Below are 17,000 nucleotides of genomic sequence, written 5' to 3'. Positions count from 1 at the left end.
GCTTCAAAAACACTCCCTATCTGCTATTGGCTAGACAACAGGCAGTTCTATCCAAATTTACTGTATTGGTCAAGCTACTGTTATTATGCCCAGCTCAGTCTGGGTGCTGAAACAGATTTCAATCTATTTGATGTAGGATGAAAAAGCAAGATAATAAAAAAAAAAAATCAGAACAGCTGTACAATTGAACTGTAAATGGTCTTGCTTTCACTCTGCTGTGAGATGAACTGTATTCAGGAAGGGGTCAGCACAGCTCAGCACGGCCCATAGAAACACAATTAATGTTTCCACACAAGCCTTGCAAGTTATTGATTGTATATGTCACATGTCCCAGCCTGCCACATCCCTGTAGACTGGCATCTAGTATGACCATTAGGGGTAAAACATAGCCCTATGGCATGCACTGATTTGCTCAATCTAATCTTGTCATTATATATTAATATTTTTTTCGGTCATGGTCTTAATAAAGTTTTGATAAGTGTACTATAGTTGTTTATTTTTTTTTTTTTTGCCCCCACAGTCCCAACCACATGTGACCACTGGTGCAGAGTGAGTGGAACTGCACTGGTGTTGCCAATATTTTTTTCCACAAAAGATGAGCAACATGCTTGCACAGGAATTGTAGAATTGGCAATGGAGGAAAAAGTGAGAGTGTCAAAAAAAGATCAGTCATGCTTTATGTACTCAAAAAAAAAAAAAAAAAAAAAATTTGGCCTTATGTTCAGTTTAATGAATTTAAAGTGAGCTAAAGTAACATGATTTTTAACATTTTGTGACAACTTAAAGTAACTGTGTTCACTTTAGTACCCAGCATGCTTTGCAAGGGACTGCATTAGGAGAGTAAATTTAGGGATTAAGTGTTATTTTATGTCTTTAGTGTTCAGCTACTGTGTGTCGGGCATTTCAAGGAGTTTCTGTAATGTTTTTGAATTATGTGGCTACCATTATTCAGAAGAGTGTTGCCTGTGCAGGCTGTGGACACTCACTGAATAACTATTGTAATGTCAGTACTGACACCACCCTTTTCTTATTTGTTCATTATATACATTGTGTATAATGATGAATAAGTGTTTGTTTATACAGATGAAAATTAATTAAACATCAGTAAATTCATATAAAAACAGTCCCACAGATGTAGTTTGACAAATGTAATATATAAAGTTAAGTTGAGAGAAAGCTTAAGTTAATTTGATATAAACCAACTAAATTGTGTTGACCCAACTAAACAGATTTATTTTGAATGAACTAAATTAAATTGTGTGTAAAACATTTTTCAATTAAATTACGTAAGGGTAATGATTCTTTTTATTTTTTTTATTTGTTTATTTATTTTATTTTAACTGCCAATGAAAGAGGACCATTGCTAAAGCTAATTGCTTTAAAGTGTAGGCAGTGACCTTTTTTGTTTTGGTTAAGTTTTTATTTTTTTAGATTTTAAAAAGTTGAAAAGAAGTTTTTTTAAAAAGTGTTGCAGCTTCTGATAGATTTAGTGCTTAAATCGTTACATATTGTATTTAAAGTAGATTTCAAATGCAGTTTAGCTGATTGGCTTAGCTGTAATAATACAACACAATAAAAATAAAAAAACACAGTATTTTTCCTGCCTATTACATGGCTACTTACCAAAAAAGTAACATATAAATATGTATTTGAAGTAAAAATTATTCTCTTTATGTAAAGACTTTTAAGTGAGAGAACAGAAACTGTATGTAGGAAACAGTTTTACAGTGAGCAACGATTGTTGATCATAAATATCTGGGAGGTGTTGGCACCAATGGCTTTGTAGACCGCGTGCTGACATATAGTGCTGTTGCGCTCTGGGCATCCTGTGTTTGAATCCTGGCTAGAAGATCCCGAGCCCACCCCCCTCCCACATTGCTTCTTGTCATCTCTAAACTGTCCTATAATATATATAAAAAAAGAAGAAACATCTGGGAGGAGCATCATCATCACTTTCTAATATGCAAGATAATTCATGTGTTTCTCCCTACCAGTTTATCCAATTTAAACTAAGCCTCATATTAGACAAGCCCACATTATTTTAATCAACTATTTGACAGGAAACAGTTTACCAAGGTGCATTATTAAAAGAATATGTGCTGCAGTGACACATCTGCCATCCACAATTCTGCAAATCACAAATAAGCACAAATTCATCTTCCTTGTCCTGTGAGTCTAAAGTCTGGTAAGAACAGCTTATGTCAAGCCTAGTGAGGATTTTGAACTGTCCGTGTCATCATAAGCAGCTTTGCCGCTTTGGTCAGAAGTCAGGAGAACTAAAGACCACCCGAAATCTGTGGAACTGATTAGGTGGTTTAGAACATCATGCTTACGTTGTCGAGCCATCATTAGCATGCAAGTCTGCTGCTAATTTAATATTTATAACATACCAGGTGTAAAAGATAATGATGAAATTTGCTATGTTTATTATAGTAAGCCAGATTTCTGATGAGCAAAGCATTATTGCAGACCACACATTTTATTAAGTACTGCTAATATATATAATTTATAATTAGCAAATGGTCCTTGATATCATTTTAAAGTAATGCAATGCTATCATTATAAAGTAATGCAACACTAAGAGTATGATACTCAACCTGACCATACAAAGGATAATGGGTGGTAAATGGACGCTAGTATAAAATGCCTATGTTAAAAAGTCTATAGCTTTTTATTTTATTTTATTTTATTTTATTTTATTTTATTTTTTTCCAAAATGAGAGGAACTAGGATAAAGGGGTAACTGCCCCCCCCCCCACCCGTGGTTGCTATGGTAAGCTTAAATGTATAGCATGAGTAGATGTACATGCTCTTGCTTAAGACCTATTCATTTGTTCAGTGTTATTTTTCTGTGTAAAACTCAGTATATTAAGACTGAATAATCAATATTCACTGTTCCTAAATCCTAAACAAAATACATTTCTGGTTTGCTGTTCTTTATAAGAAAAAAAAAATCAGTAAAAGAGGATTAATGCTTTCATTCTGCTTCGGTTTATTTCTTTATCAATTGCAGGACTTCAAAGGCACACTTCAATAGGATGGAGAAGAAGTGCATGTAAGAGAACAGACACAATGAATGGCTCATTTCCACTGTAGGAGAAAAGGAAGCAGAGGCAATTTGTGATTAGCATAACCAAAGGCTACATCAAACAACTGGTTCTACTCAAACAGGCAGGTCAGGTGAGAGCAAAATCTGGGTTCCAGGGGTCTACGATTTTGATGTAGTGTGTTATGACTAGTAGACTAAGTTACAGTGCTTTTTAAAATGTGCTTTTACATTTTTTAAAAGTAAATGTGATATGGTCAGAGTTGAGTAAATGTTAAGCTGAGGTTGAGATCTCAAACCAAGTAGCATCTGCAAACAAATACTGCCAGACCTTTTTTCAGAACTGAAAAAACTACTATTAGGCTATAGTTCATCACTTGAACATATTCAAGTGACTGACTTTCGACAGTTTTGTGTCAATTTATTTTATTTATCACTTAACACTTTACACTTACATCAAGAATGTTCTTTATAGGGCTAGTTCAACCACAAATGAAAATTTGCATATTTGCTTGATGCACAAGTATGAAACTCATTGGTTCTTGCAGAGGCTTGAACATGCTTATGTGACACGTGAGAACAAACTTTTTAAGTTTTTGTGTGTGTCAAGCAAGCATGTTTGTGTTTTTGATGTTCTCTGCTAAAAAAAAAAAAAAAAAAAAACTAAATGAAATATCTTCATAATAAAGTGATTGTGTCTCTTCAGAAGACTTGAAATTAAATATGGATTTCTCTAACAATCTCTTTATTAACTTTTTGAAGTGTCAAAGTTTTAGTGGGATGGACTTTCAGTGGAGGGACAAAAATCTTCTAGGAACAAAAGTCTTGGAGCGAAATTGGTTTGAGTAGATTTTGGCAGATTTTTAAATTTATTTATTTATTTATTTATTTTGATAAACTAACTCTTTAGGACAAATAAAAGGGTTTACACTTCAGTGGCCCTTATTTCCATTAGATCACATTACTGAAGTCACTCACAATGGCTCTGTTTGAGAAACAGGCCTGATGTTTCTTCTCACCATACTGTGCTATAGCTTGGTGGGAATTCATGGGTCACATTTAGTAGGAAACACAGAATGGTGTATGTAAATGATGCATTGGTGTAGTGTGCCATGGATTTTGATTATATATAAATTAGTTTAGAAGAAAACAAGGTCAGCTGAAGAGTTTTAAGAGGCTCTTGTGAGAGCCTATAAAGGGTGTGTCGGTGCATATTGTGTTCGGACGTGAGTGCGCATGCTTAAACAAATATGTGTGCAAGGCAACACAAGCTCTCACACATTAACACACACTCACATTCATACAATGCGGCCATCCCTTAGTCCTCTCTTACTTGAACAGAGGAAGCTATTGTACAGCCTGGTACATGGTTACTAAGACGAGACTGCCAAGGCGGCACTGTGGTGCTGCTCTCTCTCTTTTCTTTTACCCTTCCATTCACTCTTTCTCAACAGCAACCAGACACCAGGGCTCTCTGTGCCTTCCATTAGTAGAAACAGCCTTCTGACCAGTGCTCATTCACTGGCTTTACTGGCACAAGGCCACTTTTTCCTTATATGGGATGTGGTCATAGCTGTGCAGACTGGGTCAACGCCCAAAGTACACTTTCACACCACACACATATCTCTAAAACAGAGTGTCACACTAGGATTTGCTCTGCCTTTTTGGTTGGATTAATGTATTGTGGCTAGACTATATTCATTGAGCTCAGTGGAAAATAAAGTCTAAGACACAGAACAGACTTGCCACTGAAATGAGCCACATTTTTAATAAATACAGTCTTTTTAAGTTCATTACATAATTTTAGTTTTGAACATGTTAGAGAAAAAAGTATTTATCTTTTTTTAAATATCATGAATAATTAATGAATGAATATAAGTTGCACCAGATGACACTTTACAATTTTACAACCTAAACTAACCTTGCCTTGTCATAAAAAGGTCTAATTATCTAATATTTTAAGAGACTTACTATGTCCCAATTCAAAGGCTGCATCCTTCAAAAGATGCAGACTTCAAAGGCCATGCCTCCGAAGGGCGCAATGGTTGAACCTATCATTGTTAAATGGGATGGTCTAACCTATGGAGCATATGGAGCACTCTCTCACATAAAAAAAAAATGTCACAGCCTCACAAAATCTAGTATGGGCCATGAAGGATTCATCTTTTGAATCCTTCATGGCCAGGAAAAAAAGACGCATTTCAAGGCCACATTTGAAGAAGCCTTTTGAATTGGGACAGCTTTTGCCTGAGAATACGTAATGTAATATATGAGTATTATATTAAAGAACATGTAAGCTCCATCAGATGAGTATGTGCATTATAGATGCATGCTATATTGATAGGTCACAGTGATGAATTTCCTGTCAGTAAAATATGACAAATCCCTTCTGTAAAAAAAAGAAAGAAAGAAAAAAAACGAAAAAAGCTGTTAGACAGCACTGACCCATAAACGTGATGGACAATGAAACTGATGTGCAAGAGTGAGTTAACGTACTGTGCCAGAAATTGATCTAATCTCTTACAATAGCTTTTTAATGCAGTTACTCAGTGTAATAGACCCAGTTAACTTTTTTTAGAGCAGTTTTAAGAGCAAAATGTCTGATAATATGTCACAAACTACTGTTTCTAATAACAAAATACTGTTTTTCTCTTCATAAATGTGTGCTCAGTGCAAACTCTGACAAGGTTAGATCTGTATATGTATATTTAATCCACAAAAAAAGCTTTTTTCATCAAAAAAATCATTATTACATCATTATATTATCGTCTTTTCACACATGCATTTGACCTATTGTTGTGTTCTCTATTATTTTGGGATTAATCCCTGAGGTCAAAGAAGCTAATTCAAACCATTATCTGTCCACAAATCAAATATTTAAAAAAAAAGAGCGGAATCAAATTTGCTCAGATTACACTGCCAAAAATGCAGGACTGTCACTCACAATAATATGGAAGATTTAATATTACTCATTTCCCAACTTCTAAACATGCCAACTGGGAAAAATTACACTTTAATTGCACATTCTTGGATAATTGTGTGTATGTGTGTGTGTGTGTGTGTGCATATATATATATATATATATATATATATATATATATATATATATATATATATATATATATATATATATATATATATATATATAGTAGTATAGTACTATGTTATATATATATATATTTTATATATATATATATATATATATATATATATATATATATATATATATATATATATATACATATATATGTATGTATATATATATATATATATATATATTTATACAACAGTTCATACTGGTTCTCAAATCTGATTGGTTGAGAACCATGAGATATTGTACTGGTATCACCACAGGAATGCCCTTTTACCATTTGTATCACTCCGCTTGTGGTATTTCTCACAGCGAATGTCATGGCGGACGCCCAAATCCACTAAAATCTAAAAATAATACTGTTTTTGTGTCACAGAATGTAGTTTTAAGAGTTTTTTAGGAGAGAATGTACTTGTTTAAACTTAATTTAGTAATAAAGATAACGTCTATTTGAAAATTTGCTTCAATGTTTTCGTAGCTCCAGAGCGTCACAGAGCAGCCTCACCTCATCCAGATCTTCTGAAAATTGCCACTGGCTCTGATGCCTCTATAGTGGTTAAACATGAGATATAATTCATTTTGGGTAAATCTGACAGGCAGTCATTGGTTTTATTAATCTATTATTTGTTCCAGAGCAAATAGTTTTGGCTGAAGGCAAAATCTCATCACATTATATTTTATGTAACTTTAATGCTGTATATTAGAGCATGGCTTTTATGCTGGCTGTTGTTGTTTATTATTCAATAAATAATATTTTATATACATAGTAGTATTTACTATTGGGAAACAGTGTGTGTGTTCGTGATGGTGATTTTTGTGACATTGTTCCACCATTAGATTGCGACAAGTGACTGTTTTATGAGTCAGCAGTAAAGACTTTTATATTGAAAGAGACTGAAACGGAAGTTATTTTTACTTTTAATAACAGCTTGTAAGACACAGTTAACAAATGCAGTGATCTCTTTCCTCAGTGCACATTAAAACTAACGTTTTATTGTGAATATGAGCTTGAGCTGAATAATGAATGCTGGATCAGATGCAGATAATCACACTCGCTTAGTCCATCTCTCTCTCACAATACTCTACTCTACAGAATACAGTGAGCTTTTAATTAATACAATAAGTTTTTAATGAAGCAACTCAACGTTCCTTCATTACTAATTCTAAAGTGACTTCGAATTAGTAACGGGGGTTCAGCTCAGCTGTTAAACTGTCAAACTGAGTTTTGAATATGTGGCAAAAGGAAGTAGTTCTACACATAAGGGTTTTTGAAGACACTCCATTGTTGTTTTTCTTATATATTTACACTTGTGCCGTCAAACTGTTGTATAAACACATTATCACACTCGTACTCAGCCTGTGGCCTCGTGCCTCTTGCCTAATTACAACCATGCTGATATAGAGCCAGTATGGCTCTCGTATTCGAGTGATATTGCTCATATAGTATTAATAATAATAATAATAATAATAATAATTAAGATGCCATGGTAATTTCCTTTTACTTTTCTGTTATGTCTGCAATTGACAGCTTTATTTTCAGGCCTATGCTTAAATTAGATCAAGATGATCTCAATAATCTGCCATGCCTAATTGAAATGAGCTGATAATGCTTTATCAATGATTTAAAAAAATGGCTTGAATAGTGTCACACTTACATAATCCTAAATAAACCCATATTAATTACTGCAGAATTTAGTATTTTTATACACTTTTAAACAAATGCTTTTTTTCCCTACGCAGTATGCAGATGTTCAGCTCTTATATGTTTAATCTTCTAGACTGAGCAATGTATGAGCAGCACTGATCAAAAAACTTTCACTTTGTACTTATTGATAAACAAGACAAACCCTCATTTCTTTTTTTTTTTTAAATAACCCTTTATTCATAAATGACACCATGTACTCTACCATATAGTCTTGTTCATATTTTCCTCATTTACTTTTTTATGTATATTCTCTTAATTTCCATGCATACCAACAACCCTTCTGCTTGAATTATTGTGCTGTGTTTTTGCAGACACTACTGCAGAGTGTGTGCTACTGTCTCCCTAATGCTCTGTTAGGCCTGTTTGGATGTTGATAAGACTTCCTGTCTTGTGTATTAATACTACTGTGGGAGATTACATTAACAGACTTATTTTATGATGTAAGGTAGGATTTGTAGGGTGCCATCTGGCCATTCACATACACTCAAAGCCCCTTCCCCTATCATCTAATCATGACATGATCAAGGGGCTGGAATAGATTGAATAAAGTCTCCCTTCACATGAGAGTCAAACTACTACCAAACCATATGCAAACAAAATATAGCATGAAAGTATGACTCTTTTCTTAATAGTAAAGTACAGATAACAGAAGTTAACAAAACTCTGTCTTCTACCATTATGGCCAATGTTGCTGTTCCCCTATACTTTTTAATTTTCATACTGATGACTGTCGCACAAATCTAAAAAATATATATTATATTATGTTTTAATTTCATTTTATTACATCTGGCAGTCCTGAGATGCACTTACACTGTGTGCAGTAAAGTGAATGATGTGGCAAAATGCTCTTAATATGAATGAAAATAAAACAGTAGAGAATGCATTTGGTTCACCATTGAATATTGATAAAGATTCCAGCAGGTTGCAGGTTGTTTCACATAAATACTTGGGTGTAATCATTTGTTATCTTGGAAAAATCATATTGGAAATGTTTGTTAGAGGACAAATATTTTTTATTTGTGTATTAGGTCTTAAAATAATGATTATGAGTGTTGTGCAATGCAAAGTGTTTTCCACCACCCTAAGGTCAAAGTTATTTCATTAAATAAGAATGTGTTCAAAGATAATTAAGTCTGGCAAACAGTATTATTACTAATCATAACCTACATAACACAGTGTGAATATACAGTCATGTGAAAAAGTTAGGACACCCTACTGAATTCCATGGTTTTCTTTATCAGGGCATAGTAAAAAATCATCTGGTCTTTGGCAGGTCTTAAAATTTGGAAAGTAAATCCTCAGATGAACAACATCACATGACATATTGCCCCGTGTCATTATTTATTTAACAAAAATAAAGCCAAGATGGAAAAGCAATGTGTGACAAAGTTAGGACACCCTATGATTCAGTTGCCTGCAGATCCACTTTTAGCGGCAATAACTTGAAGTAATCATTTTCTGTATGACTTTATCAGTCTCTCACATCGTTCTTGAGGAATTTTGGCCCGCTCTTCTTTACAGTTTATTCTTGCTCCAGTTTATTGAGGCTTGTGGGTATTTGTTTATGCACAGCTCTCACCACAGCATTTCAGTCAGGATGAGCTCTGGACTTGACTGGGCTATTGCCAACACTTTGATTCTTATCTTTTTAACCATTCTGTTGTAGATTTTCCTTGTGTGCTTGGGATCATTGTCCTGTTCCATGACCCTGTTTTGGCCAAGTTTAGTCACCATCGGATAAACAAAATTTGAACTGAATCAAGCTGGATGATGACACTATTGTTTTCTGTAGGGCTGCTTTACAGCTGAATCGCATCTCACAACATCACCACTGGTATTGAACTGAACTGAATCAACATTGAACTCACTCGAGATGAATAACAACACTGCTGGCTTTTGTAGAATTGCTGATTGATTAACTTGAAACTGACAGGTAAATACTGAAACTATTGTTTTTTTTTTTTTTAGAGCTGCTAAATCGGAACTGTCTCTATACATGAGTTTCCATAATGGTTTCTGTTACTTCCTGTTCATTTATGTGAAGCTGCTTTGACACAAAATGTATTGTATAAAACATAATAAAAATAAAGTTGACCTGGTTTGACTTGACATCCATTCTCCAAACCACTTCCCCAATCATGGGGATGTTTAGGCATTTCTGGCCATAGGCAGGGAAAAACCCTGGATGGATGGCAAGCTCATAACAGTGTTTTACATTATATATTCTAGTCCTGGCACGTTCTCCTTGTGTTGGCATAGGTTTCCTCCAGAAGCTCTTGATTTCTCCTGCAATCCAAGGACATGCAGGAAAGGTGAACTGGAGGCAAGAATATTCCAGAGAGTGTGAATGTGCATCCATTCATGTCTCCCTGGATTATTTGCTGAGAAAGAGGAATAGGTTCCAGCATCCCTGTGAAAGTACACAAGAAGTTTGGAAAAATTATGGGTGTATTTTTTTTATTCCTAACGAGTTTTATTTATCCCTTCATGGGCTCAGTGGTAGAGCATTGCGTAAGCAGCGCAAAAGGTTGTGGGTTCGATTCCCAGGGAACACACATACTGGTAAAAAATGTATAGCCTGAATGCACTGTAAGTCGCTTTGGATAAAAGCGTCTGCTAAATGCATAAATGTTCATGTAGAATCACTAAATTTGACTTCTCAGGGTATCACGACATAATCATCATTGAAAACGTCAAGTGTTGGCATTATGACTAACATTTCTCATGGGGAGAGTACCTTTGATGTACTGAGATGCAGCACAAATGAAAGATAAGCTGTTACTCTGGATCGATCATGTCCTGGCATTCTGACAGCCCATTGAAATTATGCCAGAGAATTATCTGTTTACAGGCTGGGATTTGTTTAATAGGCCATCATCACATTAAGAGAATAAAATCAAATTACATGCCATGCTGCTGTACGATTATCATAATACTGAAAAGATTGATTATAATAAAATGAGCAATACTGGTAATAATGACTTCAATGCAGCAACACAACAGCATCACATTATCATATTACAAAAGTAAAGACAAAGTAAAAACAACTAAACAAATAAGTCATAAATTATTACATATATACAGTGCTAACTGCCCACCATTTTGGTTTTATTTCCCTTGTTGTTGACAAAATTTCATGTCATTATGCTTACCAACTCTGCTGCCAAATCCTGATTTATGCCAAGATTAATTGTGAGCAATTTATCCAGAAATGACAGCAAAAACAGCTGCTATAATCACTTTTCGGTATGAGAGAGCCAGACGGGATGGACATGTGCTGGTCATATTGCTTACAGATCCACATTCTGTCACAGAGAATTTGCCCAGTCTCAAATGGTAATACATGTTGATTACATTGACACAGTCCATTAATATTAAACTAAACAACACAATTTAAACAAATGAAAGTATGAAAAGTTCCACAAAAATGCCAGACTCCCAAGAACCTGTACACAAAGCATGCTCGTCTGTCACCAAGATTGATATGCTGGCCTAAAGGCAAAATCTAAATAAATACCCATAGCAAATCAATAATGTTCATAAGATACAATGCAAACCTGACTGCTCTTGTATACTGTGGCAAGGAGGAGGTAGCCTCTTCAAGATCAGAGAGGATCATTCATAAAACATGACCATCTAAAAATAAAATCCTCTTTTTACCATGACTACTTTCCAATCTGGGCCACTGCTTTGGTTGTTTGTGTCGATATATGTCAGATATGATATATTTGAACAATATCAGAGGCTGATTCATTGAGTGTTTGTGGTGTCAGACAACCTTAATTGTGCGTTCTGGGATAGAAAAACATTAATATGTGAGAAAATTAATACATTTACCTGGTTTAGGTTATTTCACTGTTGATTTTTTTTTATGAATGCAGCATTTAGCAACAAATTCACAAAAATGTGCAATATTTGTATTATAAAATATAGTAAATTATACACACACACCTACACACACAGACACATACACACACACACACACACATATATATATACATATATATAATGATCAAATAAATATATTTTGATATAAATATACCAACACCAAAATAGTTCTAACCTACAGGGTTCAGCATTAAACTCCTGGATTAACACAGAGAACTTTGTGCAGCCGCATCTCAAGATCAGGTTCTTGGTGGCTTTATATAATGCCCCCTCAGTTGAGCTTTCTTGGCAACGGATTGGTAAGTCAAAGCAGGTGTAGTCATACTAGTGAATGTTTCATTTGGATTGAAAAACAAAGTCTAGGGATAGCAATCATAACAAGTCCTGCATTAACTTGTAACAGCCCATTTCCTCATATGGACCCTTGTTTATACCACTTGCCTGCTTGAGTTAGTGAGTCTCCTTTAAGATAGTGTCAAGTCTCACCTTCCCAACCCTGAGCTGAAAGGTAGCTCAGTCCCATGATTGGGCGGTCAAGGGTAGGGTCTATAATCACGTGACATTCTTCCAACCCTGGGACGCCATTTTGGAGGAAAGTTTGGAATTTCTGACACATAGGAAGAAAAAAGAGGAGGAGATAACGAAAGAAGTTTGACGTTTAGGGAAACAATCCTCATTGCAACGAAGGCGAAGAAGAATGTAGCAAACTGCGGAAGTGAGGATTTGAATCGCTTGTGTTCACGCTGAGCCCTTGCAAGCGCACGGCAGGGAGGTGTATATTTGCAGTTTGGGGAGTTTTTGGAAGCCCTCCTGCAACTGGCGGCGACATATGTTCAGTTTTTCCCCCGCAGACGCGGAGCAGATTGGCGGTGGAGGCTGAGTCGTAGCGTCTGTGTGTCTTTTGAATGGAAGCGCAGGGCTGTCAGTAGAGTACAGCTCAGTTCTGTGGTGTCGTGCCACTGTCAGGTTGAAGAAGTGCAGCTCTCGCTCTACTTTAAAACCCAACGGCTCATTTTCATATCAGCCTGAACCGTCCCCATGTTTACCGGATAAACATTTGAGTTTCATGACAGCTGCGCCTGACTTACACGTCTTAGACACTCTGGACGGACTCGTGTTGGAAGAGGAGCGTTTTAATATCGCGTGTATTGTTAATTTCTATCACGAGCTCTGCTGGATTTATTATCGTGCAAGAGCCCAAGCGAAACATGCCAGTAAGGAAAAAAGGTGAGATAAACGTGAAAAAAACTCTCATTAAAACTCGGATATACTTTTACACAGTCTGGCATTGTAGTTGGTAACTAACTACTTTGCAGCTTATCTGAACAATTTCACACTGTAAAATTTTTTTTTTTGGAAATGAGGACTGTAATTTTTGTTTCGTCCAATCAACACCACATAGGTTGAACTGGCAGTAAAGTCATGTCTTATTTAAGGTTTATTTATTCATGACGTAAAACGTAGAAACCAATTTTAGATATTTCGCGTCATGCTGTCTGCTGCAGTATCGTATTATTATGTAATTCATGAAAACTTTCTATCTGCCCTGTATAGATGCACAGAGGGCTCTTTTACTGCTGGAGGAATACCGGTCAAAACTCAGTAACACTGAAGACAGACAGCTGAGAAACTCCATCCAGAGAGTCATTGACATCTTCCAGAGTAACCTCTTCCAGGCGCTAATAGGTATTACAATGTGTCATTCAGTACTGCTCTAGTAATAATGAAAGTACTGTGTCATGCTGTGAGAGCTACTATTAATCACCATGAGTTGCTTGCAATTTCTTATCTATCTATCTATCTATCTATCTATCTATCTATCTATCTATCTATCTATCTATCTATCTATCTATCTATCTATCTATCTAATGTTACTATCAATTTTATTTTTACATATAGGGCGACACAAGACAACTAATTAAACTTTGTTGTGAGCACTGTAGGAAATAATCAGTATCAGTTTTTCATTCATGGGGTGTTCAGTCTGTGGAGGTTGTGACATTTTCCCTCTAAAAGTTAAAAGGGTGCTTGTCGTTACACAGAGGTGTTGAGTAGTAAAAGCCAGTCAGGGGTATGTGTTACTCAAGCTATACTGACATTTAATTACCATTGCCACTTTCAGAGGGGCGAGAACTGACATCTAGGTGACCATGATACTAAAGCATTTAACTTTGTTTCTTGACTTAAACAGCTTTCCTGTCTATGCATATATTGTCTAAAGAGTACCTGTAGCACTGTGCTGTCAATGGTAAATTTGGAATAAATACTTTGAAGCTGTGTTCATATTTTAAGTATAAACAATTTTCTAAAATATTATTTTAGGATGTTCTTGAATATTGAAATCTTATCTGCATTGTTTGATTGAGGAGCCGCAATATAGTGTTTCTTAGTTCTCTTAGGTCAGCCATTGCAAACTAGGCAAGAAAGGCAACCACGAGGAATGCTGAACAGCCTGTTTGACTGGCCATGTGCCAGTGACTCTCTGTGTTTGACCCTTAAGGTGTGGAGGCTTCCTATAATAAATTCATCCTATGCTTCTTATACTTTATAAAAAAAAATCATGGAAGCTTTTGCTTGAGTGGCTGAAAGTGAAGAGCATTAGTTAAGGTATGCATAATTACAAGTTTTAGATTTGTCTATTGAAATGGTCATGTGTTTTAGGTGAGACTTTGTGAATGATTTCACTTGTGTGTCTTGCTTCAGTTTTAAAAGCCAGTTTGTAATGTACTCAGTTTGTAAAAAGCAGAAAAACTTAGTAATAGTTGAGGGAATGTAACAGATATTTTAATTGCATATCACAAGACGACAGGCGTTAAATATTTGCTTTCCTTGTTCAGGCCGAAGTGTTGCGCAGCAATGTTATGTGTGTCTCAGCACTGTTCTCAGAAAACCATCTTACTCTTAGCTGCCATGATGAATGTTTGTGCTCAGCATTGCTAAGCTCATACACCATACATGTGTAATCAGTCTCATGCATAGCGTCATTCACGTTCACACAGTCGCGTGCAGAAATCCCCCTTCTCATATATGTTCCACATGCACGTGTTCTTAAGAGCGCCGCTAATGAAAAATGCATTGGAGTGACCGTTTCCAATTTGACTTTTATTCAGATATGTATTTTAAAGGACAAACAAAATGTAATCCGTCTGTTGACATGATTACCCTAGTCCTAATCTGTAGGCTGATGATTTATGATAGTTTCTCTGAGAGAGAGCATCGCTGCAGACTCAGTGCATGTATCTCAACGATTAGAGCCTTAAGATCTCTCCCTGGGTGCCAGAGAAGAAGAGTTAACCAGAGCAGGGCAGGTCTCCTCCTGCATGCAAAATGTGGGTCACAAGATAGACCAGGTTTACCCTTGACAGAACCCACCTGCCTCATGAGTTCCTAGGTAAATTGTTTGGAAATGAGACTAAAGATTAAATTACATTATCTAAAGTAGATAATGGCCAGGTTTTATTCACACACAGAAGAACCTTTTTTAAAAAGCTCTTAGTGCTTCATAAAGAGCTGGAGTGGTGAATTTGATATCACGCAGGCAGGCCGATATCTTTTCCTAATCTTTATTCAGAGGTCCTGTCTGAAACAGAATATGTAATGGATTAAAATCACTTCCTCAAGTAGATAGGAAGCATCTCCTGAAGCATATTGTAATCATTTTGGCGAGCATCAAAAAATAAAATAAAATGGTAGTTATAGTTTTTACTTATTTCCTCGTGCTGATTGTGGTGTTGTAAATTATTGTAATTTCTGATGTTGGTCATCACAGTCATTTTATTAATTATCTACAGAAAGCATTGGCATTCCAAAGTCTCTAAATGAGCCATCAGATAATGAAGACGTGTCTGAGTTAAAGAGATTCAGCAGGCTTGGTGAACTGCGGAAATTCTATCCTGTGGCTGCAGAGGTCTGTTAATCGGAAGTCAATACAGCACTCTGTTTAAGGGCTGCCTTACCACAGATTTCATTCCGCAGGGAGAAAAGTGAACATGAGACTCAGAGAAACCTGGGAATCGGCTGATAGTTACACCTCTGTTTTGACTGGCTTAACAGAGAGAGTTTGTCTCCGATGAACGGGAACAGTCGTCTCCACCATGGAATAGAGCAAATTTAAGGAAATTTATTATTATTATTTTTTTAAATTAACATTTTTTTTCATATTCAGTCTTGTTAAACCTTAGTTGTGAAAGATCATAAATAGTTCTAATAGTTGTAAATTCTAATTTCTATCAGATTTATTTGTGCAGGGCTCGACAATAAGGACTGGCCGATGGCCTGTGGCCAGCGTGAAAGACGTTTGGGAAAATAGATGGACTTGTCACTTGCCCGATCGGGCCACTGCAGCGTCGTCACAACATTTTATCATTTGCATGTGTTTTTAAGACTTCTTAATTTAAAAATTCAAGCAAAAAGCATTTGGGCGCTTGCACGCTGTGCTCTGTTCTGTGTGACGTGTGTGAGGTGCCTGAACGGGCAAACACATACAAAAGTATGTCAAAATACCCGTCTTGGCAAGTAACTCTGTAGCTTTAACAATGATTAATCTATATTGAATTTATACACTGGAGTACAGATGCACTGATCTACCGGACATTTTTCTTCTGTTCCGTGCTTGCACACAAACTGCACTGCAATCATTTTCCCAATGGCCATTTGTGTGGAAATATTATGTTATTGTTTTACTTAGTCTGTAAATGGCCATTAACAGAGGCCAGAGACTATGAAGTCAGACACAAAGAGGAGAAAATACTGTAGCAGGCAGAACAAGATCACTGTTCACAATGCGTGAAATATAGAAAGAAAATCTAAAAATTGAATTTTATATGAATGTGTTACTGAGGGGAACGGAACTTACTGTTTTCAGACATGACATTTTCTTTTCATTTTGTCTCAGTATGATGCATTTAAATTAGTGTTAATGCAGGCAGCACTGCTGTGTTTACAGCGGTAACCAAGGAAACACTGTATTAATGTACCATAAGCGCCGACTGCTGGCAGAGAGTGAATCTGCCTCTCATTCAGCTCACCTGCTTTCATACAGATGTTTTATGTAGCATAATTTCACAAGGCTAAAGTCAGGTTATTCTGTCTTTGCTTCAGATTTTGAAATTATCCAGTCTAATATAAATCAAACATTGCAAGTTTTTTAAATTCATGATTAAATGCAGTGGTTGCCTCTAATTTCAAATGGCTATGAAAAATGAAAAATATGCAAATGTTATATTATATGTGATTTTTCAATTTCTGTACCTGAACATCTACAAACATAA

At 35.8% G+C, this 17,000-nt stretch overlaps 1 protein-coding gene across 16 annotated transcripts in view; it reads left to right on the top strand.

Moving 5' to 3' along the window:
- The first annotated feature begins 12,254 nt into the window (after window positions 1-12,254).
- The window catches only part of dlg1b (discs large MAGUK scaffold protein 1b), a 130,335-nt gene continuing 125,589 nt past the window's right edge, over window positions 12,255-17,000 (top strand). For 6 of the 16 annotated variants that reach the window (XM_042717823.1, XM_042717822.1, XM_042717833.1 and 3 more), the window contains exons 1-2: window positions 12,257-12,957; window positions 13,285-13,416. In XM_042717823.1, coding sequence (XP_042573757.1) covers window positions 12,939-12,957; window positions 13,285-13,416 — 151 coding nt within the window. In that variant the 5' untranslated portion in view covers window positions 12,257-12,938. Of the gene's footprint in view, window positions 12,958-13,284; window positions 13,417-17,000 lie in introns of all 16 variants that reach the window. The other 10 variants (XM_042717829.1, XM_042717824.1, XM_042717821.1 and 7 more) reach the window with 5 other exon arrangements.

This window comes from Cyprinus carpio, chromosome B2 (assembly GCF_018340385.1).
Source record: "Cyprinus carpio isolate SPL01 chromosome B2, ASM1834038v1, whole genome shotgun sequence".
Classification (NCBI taxonomy): domain Eukaryota; kingdom Metazoa; phylum Chordata; class Actinopteri; order Cypriniformes; family Cyprinidae; genus Cyprinus; species Cyprinus carpio.
This window is presented reverse-complemented; position numbering and strand designations above follow the sequence as displayed.